Here is a 15,310-nt window from a genome sequence, read left to right on the forward strand (position 1 = left end):
ATATTTTTGTCTCTAAGACCCAAAACAATTTTTTTAGTAAGATGGTGTTGCCTTTTAAAATGGGTTGCAGATTGTAATCATTTGAACATGAAATTAAATAATGTAAAAAGCCAAAATAAAAAAGAAGAAAAACATTCAATAATAAATAAAGAAAAAAATTCATGCTCAGAACTTGGCTTAAATGTTACAAACAAACACTGTGATAAGAGGAAATGGTGTAGTATTATTATACCATATATGTAAAGATTTGAATCAGATTACGAGAATCCGGTCACCTCCTGAGTTCAGAAATTAATACCTCTGTGATTTCATAATTTCATCTGCACCTAAAACCCCCATTTCAGAATTTCTGCAAATTGTTTCAGTTTTCAATAGATTTGAACCATCGTTCTTAGTTCTGCAACAAACCATGAATTCACACTCAAACAGAGCTATGGTGAAAGCTGATTTAATAAGCAGATTGCATGACGCTCTGCTTATTCAAATCCTGTCACTTCTTCCATTACCATATGCACAACGAACACGAATTCTGTCAAAAAGGTGGAAGAACCTGTGGACACTTCTCCCCGTTCTTCATCTAGTGATGCCCTTCTGCTGGACGGCAGAAGAAATCAACAGGTTTCATGACTTGGTCGATCAAGCCCTTGATCTTCGTGGCAATATGCCGATCCAAAGGTTTTATCTCTACTGTTCTAAGAACTGTAGTTATGACCGTGTTAGTGGTTGGCTTCGTAAAGTTGTCCAGTGTAAGGTTCAAGAGCTTGAGCTCAGGTTTCCTGAGGACAGATTTACAGTTAGACTTTGCTGGGATTTGTTTCAGACTTGCCACTTTGTGTGGCGAATTTGTGCTAAATGTGCCTCATGAAGCCGAGATGTTGTTTCCATGTTTAAAGACCGTCAATCTAATATCTATTGTTTATTGTTGCAATAAATGTTTTAAGAATCTGATTTGCGGGTGTCCGGTTTTGGAAGAGTTGTTTGTGGAGAGACAATTGTTAAACGGTCTGTTTGATAACATGGATACATTTGAGGTCATATCGACATCTCTGAAGACATTAAGGATATCATTTGCGTTGTGTGTTAATGAGAATCTTAGGGTTGCTATCAATGCCCCTAATCTGGAATACCTTAGAATATTGGACTTTATGTCGTCACACTACTCTTTGACCAACTGAAGCTCACATTAACGTAGAACAAACTTATCCTGGTCCTCAAATCGTGAGGTGCCTCACGTCTGTCAAAATCTTGACACTAAATCATAGGACTTTAATGGTATGTTTATTCATTTATATTCAAAGTTTGATCCATTTAAGATATTTAGTTGGTTATCCAGACTGTAAATCGTTATGGCTGAATAAATCGCTCATTTAAGTTTCCTTGAAATAAAACATGCAATTGTTAGTTTCAAGGGGGCGATGAGCGCTTGAGTCTCTTGCTAGACTGGTTTTTCGCTGTCAACCCCCTTGAAGGCGACCTTTCCAACGCAAGTTGTGTTTTCATAGGGTATTACTATAACGCTTTCTCACAGTTACAAAAAAAAAAGAAACAGTCAAATAAACTTTTGATGCAAGCAAGAACTAATACTGAAATAATTATGAAAAAAAGATAGAAATTTGGATTCAGATGTTGATGCATACTGTTTCATTTTTGCAGTCTCTATCCCAATTTTATGGTGTTTACATCCCCACATTCCCTAAAGTGGTTAAGTTTGTGATTGAAGTCAAAGCTAGTTTAGGCTGGAGAGTGCTTCTGGTCCTCTTAAATAAAATGCCTAATCTTGAGCATATTACCTTTTCAGATATAAGTTTACGTGTCCCAAATACTCTCTTAAGTTACAAAGCTAACTCATTAACTTATGAATATATGTTCTGTTCACTATGATCTTTACAATTGCTGTCATTTGGAGGTTGAATGGAAATATGTAATCTATTCTTGTGTTCATCTATAGGGATTTTATCCTGGCACGCATGCACGTGCTTTAAACGAGAGCTGGAACCCACCAGCAGAGGTACCGGCTTGTTTACGTTGTAAGATGAAGGAGATTATTATTGATAATCAAGAAACTGTATCACCAGAACAGTTTGAGTTGATAAGATATCTGTTGAATAGCGCGGATAAGTTGGAGAGTTTGACAATGAATGCTCGTACAATCAACACAAAGATGCGTGAGCAGGTATTGAACTTATACCGTAGCTCCAAATCATGCCGGATTCAATTTGTTTAAACGGATGGTAATTCTCAAGGAATCACAACCACAGTTATCTCAGCGGTCATTTTCAATCTTTGCATACTCGACTTTTTTTTTTCAGACTTTTTTGTTTCTTGATTTGTACAATTAGTAATCTTGAATTGTTTTATACACAGTAAACCGACTTGTGCTGATTTGATGTACCCCCTTTCAGACCTCCATTTTACATAAATGGTTTGGTCAGTGGTTCATAACATGCACTATGTATATTAATTTGTGGAGGCTGAAAAAACTAAATGTTAACGTGCTAAAAGTAAATCGATTTAAACAGGTTCTGTCCTGGCTTAGCCGTAGACCAGAACATGAATATATTAATTAGAAAGCATATAATGTTAAAATAAACACGTATGAAATTTGGAAAATTTTATAAACAATGGACATATTTTTGAGAAGCCCTTGATGCTCATACGCGTCCTGGATCAATTTTAGTGCAACAACGAAATGATAGACGGGTCAACTTCAGAGTCCTTCCTACGCTTTTTTTTTTCCTTTTACATGAACGCAGGTATGTAAGTTAATTGCGTGAAGAAAACCTAAAATAATAGGGCTAATAATGGCGATTTGGGAAGAAAATACGAAAACGCTATCAACAAGTGAATACAGGTAGTTCCTCGCTCAACAAATTCACGTACATTTAACTCGGTATGTCTGAGGAAATTTTGTTACAGTAATATGAGCAGATAGATTTTGTATCACATTTTTGCTATAGTTTTCAACATTATCACTAAAATAAGAAACTGCGTAACAAATCCCTTAGTTGTAACTCTACCTCCGTCCACAATAACATCCGTGTAGAGATTGCTTAACAAAATAAGAAAAGATAAAGTAAGCATAGTAGAATGTAATTTGAAAAGAATTCTGTTAGAATGTATCTTTATCTGTAAAACTATATATTCATTGTCCAGATTTTTCTGTATAGTATATTAAGTTAATATGCACCTATCTATATTACCTTCGTTATCCAACTCTCCAGACCCGTCCATATTGCCACTTTTATGAAATTATGCTGTTATCTAGTGCTTGAGCCAGGACACAATCTTCAACGAAGCGGAAAATCTCAGCTAAGTGACGTTATGAGTTTGTAGACCGTATATATACCTAATAATCATCGGCACTGAAGAGGTAGGTCCCAGCAGAGCCCAGTTGGACCCGCAAGACTCACCTTAAACAGGGACGTCTGCGCAGAAACTAACTGGATCCGCAGGACCAACCATGCTCAGAGACGTGACGTCCTTACGCGCAGTACGCAAGCTGGTCCCGCAGGAAATGCCTCCCAATGGTGAAGGACTCCGCCTGTCCCCGCAGCCTCGGATACAAGCCATTAGGGAAGGCCACCCGCGCAGCAAGGCTACACGCACAAGGCACTTAGCTCTCAATCGTTCAGTGTCACCTGAAGGAATGAGAGAAGCCGGGAACAATCCCGCACAAGGGCGGGAGGGGGAATACTCCCGCCCAAATAAGCCAGTCCGTACGATACGGGAAGATCTTCTGTACTGTACCTGACGAGGTATGGGAAAAAGATCTGACTAAAGATACGACAGCTTATAGACAACAGTATGGCGAGCAGCATGCTCCTACACTGTATGTCACTATTAGCCGCTGCCTACTCACCAACTCTTGTCATACCACGTGCGTAGCTGACAGTTGGTGGAAAAGGAATAGTATACAGCAGGCCTGGTCGCTATCAGCCGCTACCTACCCACCAACTACCAGCAGGGCACGTGCGTAGGCTACTGTTGGTGGAACAGGAACACTGTTGCAGCCGGCCATACCTCCTTGGAAACCTACCTTCGGCTATAAATACCACAAATGGTATGACCATCTCATCTTATCTTGTATTATCATATCATATCTTATCACATTATCATCATATTATACCTGATATCTGCTCTAGCAATCTCTTAATATACTTTTATATTTAAAGAGCAATCTAGTCTGATTCTCACGCCGGAGGGTGGTCACAAGGAGGAACCCCCCCTTCTCAGTGACGAGCTCACGGTGTCTGTTTTGCAGGTTATCAGAAGAACCATCTTCAAAGGGTCTAACCCCTCGTGGGAAACATCTATCTAACCCCCAGGTTACCAGTAATCTGCCCGGGGTCCGGTTGGTGTTTCTTCATTGGCGCCATCCGTGCATAAAGCTAGAACTACATTTTTCTCCAGTTTTTTCAAACTTCTACAAAGATGGTTAGAGAAATTCCGGTAACCACAACCCCAGCTACTGGGGGGAATACCGGTAACACAGTTTTTACAAACACTACCCCGGTTACCCAAGCCGGGGCAAGTGAAGTAAATTTTACGAACACTACCCCAGTTACTCATGCTGGGGCAAGTGCAGTAAATGATCGCCTACTGGGATCCACGGATACCCAGGTCGAGAAACGAAGACTCTCCCGCCAAACTCTCAATGAAGTCAAGGCATGGGCGGAGGCACGACAAAAGGAATTCCAGGCCGAGTTGAACGAACGCTTGCGTTCCGTACAACAGGCCGAAGAATTCGAATACTGGGAGGATGACTCGGAGGAATCCGACTCCGACGCGAACCCTCGCCATAGGGCAAAAGGGAAGCGTAAGGAAATGGAATCCCAACCGAAAAGGCATTTTGGACAAGCCTTCAAACCAAAAAGCACAGGTGGAAGTCCACGAGACTTCTCCAAAACGTTCAGACCAAACGTTGCAAATGCAGGAACGTCCAAGTTTGCAAGGGACATTGCAGAGGCAATCGCCCCAAAGAGTGCCAAACAAATGCCTAACATAGGCACATATGACGGTATATCTGATCCAGACGATCATTTGAACAGGTTCATAGCGGGGGCAACCGTCAGCAATTGGACGGAACCCACGTGGTGCTACATGTTCCAAATGACGCTTGTTGGGGCTGCTAGAGCTTGGTTTGATCGTCTACCGGTCAACCACATCTACGACTGGGCAGACTTCCAGCAGAAGTTTAGCCAACACTTCAGCCAGCAACGGAAGTATACCGAGGAGCAATGGACAATCCTCAAATGCATACGAGAAGAAGATGAATCTCTGCCAAACTTCATCACTCGCTTCAACTCAAAAAAGCTAAGTTTGGGCAATATCAGCGAAGATCTTGTTCGCGCAGCCTTCATCCAGGGCGCGCATGACCCAGAACTCATCCGCACCCTAACGGGTAAAGATGGTATGCCATCCACATGGGATGCCATCATGACAGCAGCAAAACGCTATGCAGAAACGGAGAAGCAACTGGGTAGAGATCTCCCACAGAGCACAAACATCTACACTCAGAAGACGAGAGAAGACAATGTCCTCACCGCCCGATTAAATAAAAAGCGGAAGCTAGGCATTTGGCAGTCAAGGGTAAACTTTGACACCTCATCCGGCTTGCAACATCGATTGGGCGGAAGGGATAATGTACAGCCGCACCGAAACTCCAGATGGACGCCACTCACCAAAAGCGTCACTGAGATATTCGCCACTGAAGAGCTCCCGTGGCCAAAGCCTCCAATAATCCGACATCGCCACGATGCTGATCGGAGCAAATACTGTGACTTTCACAAGACAAAAGGCCACAACACTGAAGAATGCATAGACGTAAAAGACATGGTTGAAGCATTTGTCAGAGATGGGACGCTCACGCACCTCGTGGCGCAATAAAAGCTGAGCAGGCGGGTGCGTGTAGAACCCCAGCGGGGGAAAACACGAATCAAAATTCCAGCTTCAATATCGAGACTACATGCTGCGTAAAGAACGAGATCCCGAACCAGGTGCGTATCGTCTCGATGGCACTCCCATCCCAACATGGAAGGGAGCTCATTTACACAGTTTACATGTAAATCAATTCCAATTTATAAAGAAGGCCAAGAGCCACTTCTAATGGAAATGATTCTCTTTAGAACATCGAAGCTGATGATTTTACTTTTCTGCACTAATATGACGATATTCACTAAACGTGAAGTCGTTGCGTGGGAAGGCGGTCCTACCCGCACAAACCCAATAATAGGAAAAAACCTTCACGCAGGTCAGTCAAAGGGGAAGAGTTCAATGATCCCATTAAATGAAAGTGCCGGTCTATCCGCATGAGTCATGAAAGGAAACTGAACACTAACCTATTGACAACCGCGCGTCGAACGGTTCAAAACAAATTTCTCAAAAGGATGAGGAAAACCTACACGCAGGTCAGATATGGGTAAAGTTTTGCCATCCTACTAAGTGCAAGTGACGGTTCTACCCGCACAATCACGAAAGAGGAAGCAAAACTTCACACCTATTATCAACCACGTTCAAAGGTTAACTTATCCTCAAAAGATGAGGAAAACCTACACGCAGGTCAGATATGGGTACAGTTTTGCCATCCTACTAAGTGCAAGTGACGGTTCTACCCGCACAATCACGAAAGAGGAAGCAAAACTTCACACCTATTATCAACCACGTTCAAAGGTTAACTTATCCTCAAAAGATGAGGAAAACCTACACGCAGGTCAGATATGGGTACAGTTTTGCCATCCTACTAAGTGCAAGTGACGGTTCTACCCGCACAATCACGAAAGAGGAAGCAAAACTTCACACCTATTATCAACCACGTTCAAAGGTTAACTTATCCTCAAAAGATGAGGAAAACCTACACGCAGGTCAGATAAAGGTACAGTTTTGCCATCCTACTAAGTGCAAGTGACGGTTCTACCCGCACAATCACGAAAGAGGAAGCAAAACTTCACACCTATTATCAACCACGTTCAAAGGTTAACTTATCCTCAAAAGATGAGGAAAACCTACACGCAGGTCAGATAAAGGTAAAGTTTCGCCATCCTACTAAGTGCAAGTGACGGTTCTACCCGCACAATCACGAAAGAGGAAGCAAAACTTCACACCTATTATCAACCACGTTCAACAGGTTAACTTATTCTACACTTGGAAAATTGCTAATTTAAACTAAGTATGCAAGTCATAAGTTTATAAAGCAAGAAACCCAAAGAAGGAAATAACAATCTTATACACAAAAAGATTAATATTTCACAAATGAATTATTACAAGAATGGCCGGGTAACTACCCGCCTACGAAAAAAAAAAAAAAAAAATCAATACAAGCTAAAACTATCCTAGCAGTGGGAAGGGATCTTCAGGATCAGGCTTCAGGGCCACTTCCACTTGGACCAGCCCCATCGGTAGAGCGTGGCAGTTCAAGGAAAGCTTTGAGGATAGCTAGCCCATCATCAGCAGCAGCTACTTGGTTCACCTTCTCCACCACTGGATGCGGGAAGGCGGCGTATTGATTTACTGCTTGGTCGTATATGGCTTCAGTATCAACATTGTACAAAGGGAAGTTGGAAGGCGGGAAGCCTTTCTCAACGAACCCTAGACCAAGCAGGAAGCCGGCCCGTTCCCCATCCTCGTGAGAAGCGTTGAGGGCTGCGCTCATGGCATCATCATAAGTAGTCTCTGAGAAGACCCGATGCACAACCTACAAAGAAAATATACAAGTGTCAAAACACCTTTTCTATGTACAAAGGAAAGCGTGAAGACGTAAAGCTAAAATACCTGAGGCAACGCTTCTCGAAGAAGCCATTCCTTGGCAACCAGAGCTTGGGTGCAGGCGCGTTCGGCTTCGCTCTTAGCAAGATTGGCAAGAAGCACTTCCTTTGTAGCAGCCTCTTCAACGCCCTTAAGCTTCCGCTCGGTGTGGTCAAGCACACCCCTCTGGTCCAGGATCTCTTGGAGCTTCTTGGCATCTTCCATGGCCAAGGCATCATGAGCACGTTGGAGGGCCTCTAATTGGGCCTTGAGCTCCTCGTTCTCCATGCGTAAAGGCTCAGCAACGGCTTCAGCCTTGGTAGCCCTCTCAGTCGCGTTCCTCGCAGTCTCCTTAGCCAGCCGAAGCTGTTCGTTAACAGCTTGGGCAGCCTTGGAGCGGGCCTCGAGTCGCGCTTGAACGTCAACCTCGAGGGCCTTGAAGGCCTTCTCCTTCTCCGCAGCAGCTGCGGTCAATCGTTGGTTCTCCTCCCGAAGAGCACGCGCCTGAGATACGTCCTTGGCGCGAGCTGCTTTCAACTTGTCGTTTTCACGACAAAGCAGCTCGACGCGCGGCTGCATCCGGGCCTGGAGAACCCGAAGCTCATTGGTTAGCCTACCCTCCTGGTAGCTAGCCATGGCTTCCCCCAACGCACCATGAGGAGCAGCGTGGCGAGCCCAGTCCACGCACTCCACAGGGGTACGAAGGGTTGTTCCTCGGCGTATGTTCCATCGCGGAACATACACTTCATTGGAATCCGACACTGCAAAAAACAAAAAAGCAGTTAGGAAAAAGATGATAAAAATAGTAAAAAAAAAAAAAAAAAAAAAGGGCCAAAGGAACCCTACGCACCTGTAGGGTCTATAACAGGCCGATAACCGCCGAACCCATCACCTGAACCCAAAGGAAACCCATCCAAAAGGTCAGGCAGATGGGAAGGTGGCAAAGACTGGCGAGTACTCCCATGCGTACCTGATGGGCCGGCCATCGGTGCCGGTGGCGGGGGCATGGTGGCAGCCGCCGCAGTCGCTGCCGCAGAATCCGCAGCAATCGTAACCGCCGGCTCGGTGAAGGACGCCGTAAAAATCGCACTCACGGCCGGCGGTGGCATAAACTCGGCTGGAACAGTCGGCTCAGAGTGAGCAACTGAACCAGCGGGACCAGGCGCAGGCGCCTGGGTCGACGCCTCAGGTAGGCTGACCAAGCCTACCGTCATCGGCGGAGAGGTACTACTAGGCACTCCACCCGGGAATGCGTCAACATCCACGCCTGCACAAGAAGATAAGTGTTAAAACAATAAATTTATGAAGTATGTTAAATCTACAAAAACAAGGATGTTTGTACTTACGGGTTTTCTTGAGCCTGAACGTACGGACAGGCGGGGACAAACCCGATGGAGCCGGTCTCTTGATGCCGGTCACCGTCGTCGTCGTTGGTTCTCCGGAGGTAACAGTCGTAGCCTCCGGAGCAGTGGTCTTCTCACCACCGGGGTGCCCCGCCACCTCTTCATTATCTGACTCACTGTCAGATAGGAGCACCGGATCAGCTGTGGAGGCCACCTCCTTCCCTTTCCCACCGGCAGCCTTCCTCTTCCGCACCAGCGGAGGACCATCTGCGGATTCCTCAGAAGAAGACAGGATGTCAGGAATTCCAGCAGCAGGTACAGCATTGAGGGGTTGAGGATAGAGTATCGCCTTACCTGGCCGCCGTTGGCTCAGGATCTCGTGGCCCAGCGGATAGACCTCCACAAACCGATCCGCCGTTTGCTCCAGGATGGGCAACTCGTTCTCGTCAAGAGCACGAGTACCCACCCGCACGGGACCGTCAGCTTCCCGCGGGTACAGGAGCAACTCCAAATTGTTCCCCTCTGAAAGAAAAACAGTTAGAAGACAGACTTATATCAGCAAGAAAGACAAGACATACCATAAAGAATAGAGTTCAAACCGTATTCGAGAAGGATGGGAAACCGGGACGCATCCTTCCATACCCGGCTCATCCCCAGCATCACCATCCCGGACTCTGCAAACCGGTAAACCGGAGATTGCACCCGGGATATCTTCGCGAACCATTCCGCCTCCTGGTAGCTGGAAGCGTGAAGGCTCGGAAGCGCTTGACCCTTCTTGAACTTCATAGCAATGGGGATGGCGCGGGCAGAGATGTAGAAGAACTCCCGCTTCCACGATCGTAGACTGCGCTCGGTCACGCAGATCTTCAAACCCTTAATACGGGTTGTCAGGGTGTACCACCCCTGGACGCACCTCCAAGTATAGAAGGTCATCAGGCGGTCCACGTAGGGCTCAATACCCAGAATCCGGCACACCCACTCGAAGTGCCGGACCTTGGCAATCGCCATCGGATGCACCTCGGTCAGGTGCACACCGTGCCTCTCCAGGACACGGTACACAAACTTTGTCAATGGGAACCTAAGGTTCCCATAAACAAAGAATGCAGCATATACCCCGATCTTGCCACTGGGGGCATCGTACACAGTCTGGTGGGATTCAGGAAACTCAGGCTCGAGAGACTCAAGCATGAACTTCTTGACGATGTACTGGTACTGATCGACATGTAGAGCACACTGGCACTCGCCAGCAGTACTCCTATCGTCGGCTACAGCTTCAGCATCATGAGAAGACATTTTGCAGAAAGAAGAAAGTGATTTCGGGAAAATGCTTGCCTGAAAAGGGGAGTATTTGCCGGAAATCACTAAGAAGAGAGGTGAAAGAATGGATTACAAAGAACCCTCTCCCCCTTTATATAGTAATCGCAATTAATGCGGTGAATTTAATGCGGAGGAGAGAGAAATCGAAGGTGCAATGAAACTATGACACGTGGCAAAAAGCAAGCTGGAAACAGCTGTTGAAAGGACGTGTGCCAGTAATTTCGCGGCCACGCGCCCGAAAAATCGCGCCCACGCGCCTGAAAAGCGTCTGGAATGACCATGTACTGTCACGTCACCATAACTTCCTGCACGTCCTGACACAGTCAGAAGAGACCGTCGCACGACGTTTCAGAGGTTTGGACTGTTCCTATCTTTCCACCAACCTTTCGAATTTCAAAATTCAAAATTTGAAAATATTAAAAAGTAAGCGGGAAAATACCCCTTACCTTGGCAAACAAGTAACCATAAGACGGATGCGGGTACAGTGTAAAGGCAAAACCCTTCACATACCTAGCACCCGCAGGGAATTGAAGCCAAGTAAAACCTTGGCAAACAAGTAACCGTAAGACAGATGCGGGTACAGTGTAAAGGCAAAACCCTTCACGCACCTAGCACCCGCAGGGAATTGAAGCCAAGCAAAACCTTGGCAAACAAGTAACCGTAAGACGGATGCGGGTACAATGTAAAGGCAAAACCCTTCACATACCTAGCACCCGCAGGGAATTGAAGCCAAGTAAACTTTGGCGAACAAGTAACCGTAAGACGGATGCGGGTACAGTGTAAAGGCAAAACCCTTCACATACCTAACACCCGCAGGGAATTGAAGCCAAATATTCCTCGGCAACCAAGTAACTATAAGACGGGTGCGGGTACAGTGTAAAGGCAAAACCCTTCACATACCTAGCACCCGCTGGGAATTGACGCCAGGAATACCTTGGGAAGTAAAGTAACCGTAAGACGAGCGCTGGTACAGTGTTAAGGCAAAACCCTTCACATACCTAGCGCTCCGCTGGGAATTGAAACCAAGAAGGATCTTCTGGGCAATGCTTGCGGAAACGGAAATAACATCCCCGCATAGCGGGAACGTCGAGAACTACGTTGTTTGAAGCTCCAGGATGGAATTGGTGGTTTTAACATAATTGATCACTATGTTCAAAACTACCAAAACCTCATGGAGAGTCCACACAAGTGGGACTCAACGCTCCTGACTTGCGAGGAGGTTACAGACCTACCCGCATCATACCCAAAGACCAAGCAGGAAACTCGGGAATTTCTACAAGTGACAAGGACTTCCGCGGGAAGAATCCACATGGAAAACCTTAAAAAACCCTTTTCAAAACCCTTTGCTTAAGTCCAAAAGTTCACCTCACTTTATTAAACACGCATGAGAAGAACATTGGACTGGGGGACTTGAAGAGGTAGGTCCCAGCAGAGCCCAGTTGGACCCGCAAGACTCACCTTAAACAGGGACGTCTGCGCAGAAACCAACTGGATCCGCAGGACCAACCATGCTCAGAGACGTGACGTCCTTACGCGCAGTACGCAAGCTGGTCCCGCAGGAAATGCCTCCCAATGGTGAAGGACTCCGCCTGTCCCCGCAGCCTCGGATACAAGCCATTAGGGAAGGCCACCTGCGCAGCAAGGCTACACGCACAAGGCACTTAGCTCTCAATCGTTCAGTGTCACCTGAAGGAATGAGCGAAGCCGGGAACAATCCCGCACAAGGGCGGGAGGGGGAATACTCCCGCCCAAATAAGCCAGTCCGTACGATACGGGAAGATCTTCTGTACTGTACCTGACGAGGTATGGGAAAAAGATCTGACTAAAGATACGACAGCTTATAGACAACAGTATGGCAAGCAGCATGCTCCTACACTGTATGTCACTATTAGCCGCTGCCTACTCACCAACTCTTGTCATACCACGTGCGTAGCTGACAGTTGGTGGAAAAGGAATAGTATACAGCAGGCCTGGTCGCTATCAGCCGCTACCTACCCACCAACTACCAGCAGGGCACGTGCGTAGGCTACTGTTGGTGGAACAGGAACACTGTTGCAGCCGGCCATACCTCCTTGGAAACCTACCTTCGGCTATAAATACCACAAATGGTATGACCATCTCATCTTATCTTGTATTATCATATCATATCTTATCACATTATCATCATATTATACCTGATATCTGCTCTAGCAATCTCTTAATATACTTTTATATTTAAAGAGCAATCTAGTCTGATTCTCACGCCGGAGGGTGGTCACAAGGAGGAACCCCCCCTTCTCAGTGACGAGCTCACGGTGTCTGTTTTGCAGGTTATCAGAAGAACCATCTTCAAAGGGTCTAACCCCTCGTGGGAAACATCTATCTAACCCCCAGGTTACCAGTAATCTGCCCGGGGTCCGGTTGGTGTTTCTTCAGGCACGAGGCCTATTGTTTTGACCCGTAGTAAACAAACTGGCAGTACTGGTTCCACATATCATTCACCCATCCGAATTATCTGACATTTTGGGAAATGAGAGTAAAATTCTAAAACTATGACAAGATTAAGTAACTTTAGTTAGTTTCCCCTTATACGATCAGTTTAGTTGAATACTGATTTATACGTTTCTGTTTTACTACCGACACGTTCTTCATGAAGCCCCATGGTTAATTTACCTAATATTAAGGACCTGGTTAAGATTATTTAAAGTGACAAGTTGAATATACAAGTGACTGTACGTTTTACCAATTATGAACACCTAGTATGTGTAATGAGATGCATCATTTATCTCTTTTTTATAATAAAATGGCTATATATTGGTGGCTTTGGTTGTCCAAATAAGTGATATATATGATGTGTAGTGCTCATGGTTAAACCGAGAAAGAAGAGGGTTAAAGATTAAAAGTTGGTAATCAAGATAGTCAAGAATGATAAGAGATAATGATGGAGTTTGTAGTGATACACATTAGATTTAGAGAGAATATTAATTTTAATTAGTTTATATGGTTTTCTAGTTTGTGTCTAGTTAGAAATGTTGGTGAGCAAGTTAAAGTTTTAGTATAAATAGATGGTTTAAAGTATTGTTTTGTGTGTGGTTTTCGTTCTTAATTATATTGAAAGAGTCGTGGTTAGATATCACAAGTTTAATTACCGATGTTGTAGTCTTGCTCGATCCTATTGATTATGACAATTGGTATCAAAGCTAAAGATCAAGTCGGTCAAACGAAAAAAAAGAAAAAAAAAGTGATCGAGAAAATAGGTAGAACGAAGCCATACCGGGACGGATTCAGTGAAGGCCATGGTTTAGAATTGATCAAGGAAATAGAAACGAAGAAGGTAGGCGAGTTTGTTTGCAGAGAAGGGCCATTAGCAGGACCTACACTTAAGTTAGGGAGTTCGCCGTCCCCTATGAAAAAAATAGTATTAATATGGTGTAGAAATTCCGGCCAACCCTTTTAAAAATTCGACCCCGCCTCATGTGGAATTTCGAGATGACCCTTGAGATCGACCATAATAAATGAAAACTGTTAATAATATAATTATATAAATGTAATATCAATATTATTTCCAATTTATTAGAGACTATTACCAATTTTAAGTCTAACACCCAACTCAATTATATCTCAACCCAAATTTTAAGCAAGTCCAACTCATTTAAACTCGACCCAACTTTCAACCCAACACCCAACCCAATTCTAATTTGTTTGAAATGAGATACACGGTTTGAAAACTTGAATGGTTTAACAAGTCTTGTTTAAGAGCATTGTCATCCAACACCCGTGAGGGGGTGTTTTTATAATTTAGAGAGTGATTTAAAGTGTTGTGAGTTAAGATTTTTTTATAGTTTAGAACACGTAGTGATTTTTCTGTATATTTGAAAAGCTACTATTCACCCCCTATAATTTTTTAATATATTTTGAAAGTGGTTGTGAATTAAAGAAAGAGAAATGATAATGATAAATGTATAAAAAATATTATTTAATTGAAAAAGAGAGAGAAAATGTAATGTGTTTTAGTGTAATTTTGAATTTAGGGATAGGGGGTTGGATGGGAATGCTCTAATTGATGGTTCAAATAGAGAAGCACCATTTATTTGCATTGGTGTATCGTTTATTAAATTCGGCTCTCGTATATATTACCCGTCACAAACACAAGCGTTGAAAGATGTTTTTGGCAGTGAATTAAGTGAAGTTTGATTTGCGGATGAGTGAAAAAAATTTAAGTGATAGTACGTTGCATTTGTTTATTGAGAAACACATGTTTAAAAATGTTAAAGTAATGGTTAGATTTCAAAAATTGAAAACTCAGAGAGAACTTTAGACATTGTATTTTAATTATGCATTTTTAATAAAACAGTTTTACGTACTTTCTTTGGTTTTTGGTATTATGTTTTTTTATGTGACCTAACCCGGCAGGTACAGTTAAATCGGTCCAATAAAAAGTTATATACCAATTTAACCTAACCTGAACAACCCAACCAAACTGAAAAAAATTGTGTATATAACTAAGTATATATCAAAAAAAATTCCGACCCCGTGAGAATTTTTTTTAGAAGAAATTATAGCAAACAACAACCTCAAAAGTCAAAGGCCATCATTGAAAAAAGAAAAGTCAGATAAAACTAAGCAGCCAAGGTAGAGAGTTAAAGCTAGTAGGTGAAGAATAAAACCTACCGCTTCTATAAATTTGTTGGAAAATAATGAGGAACAAGCACATAGGAGGAGACGAATGTAACGACTGTAGGAAAAAACAAAGAATTGTGATTTGTCAGAGTAAGTTTCCGAGAAGAGGGAGTAGTTGGCCGCTGTTCGACAGAAGGTGTGTTAAATGTGATTGCCCAGCAATCAATTGAAAAAATAAGGAGAACGGAGCCCAGCAGTGTAGCATTCGAAGAAAAGCATAGGACGATGGATCGTATCTGTATGAACAACCA

General features: G+C 43.9%; 1 protein-coding gene across 1 annotated transcript; it reads left to right on the plus strand.

Annotated features, from left to right (window-relative positions):
- Nucleotides 1–433: 433 nt before the first annotated feature.
- LOC143557412 (putative FBD-associated F-box protein At3g50710) lies at nt 434–2,339 on the plus strand. The gene is made up of 6 exons (XM_077046490.1): nt 434–751; nt 799–834; nt 873–1,031; nt 1,654–1,812; nt 1,949–2,173; nt 2,310–2,339. The coding sequence occupies exons 1-6, from the start codon at nt 434–436 to the stop codon at nt 2,337–2,339; spliced, it is 927 nt and encodes a 308-aa protein (XP_076902605.1).
- The last annotated feature ends 12,971 nt before the right edge of the window (nt 2,340–15,310 follow it).

Source organism: Bidens hawaiensis, unplaced genomic scaffold (genome assembly GCF_021521415.1).
Source record: "Bidens hawaiensis isolate Kalapana, Puna unplaced genomic scaffold, B.hawaiensis_p1.1 tig00018958_1, whole genome shotgun sequence".
Lineage (NCBI taxonomy): Eukaryota > Viridiplantae > Streptophyta > Magnoliopsida > Asterales > Asteraceae > Bidens > Bidens hawaiensis.

Coding starts and splice junctions, on each gene's coding strand:
- LOC143557412 (XM_077046490.1), top strand. CDS start 434: ATGGTGAAAGCTGATTTAATAAGCAGATTGCATGACGCTCTGCTTATT. Junction 1,032..1,653: donor ATAACATGGATACATTTGAG/GTCATATCGACA, acceptor TCATTTTTGCAG/TCTCTATCCCAATTTTATGG. Junction 2,174..2,309: donor ACACAAAGATGCGTGAGCAG/GTATTGAACTTA, acceptor TTTTTTTTTCAG/ACTTTTTTGTTTCTTGATTT.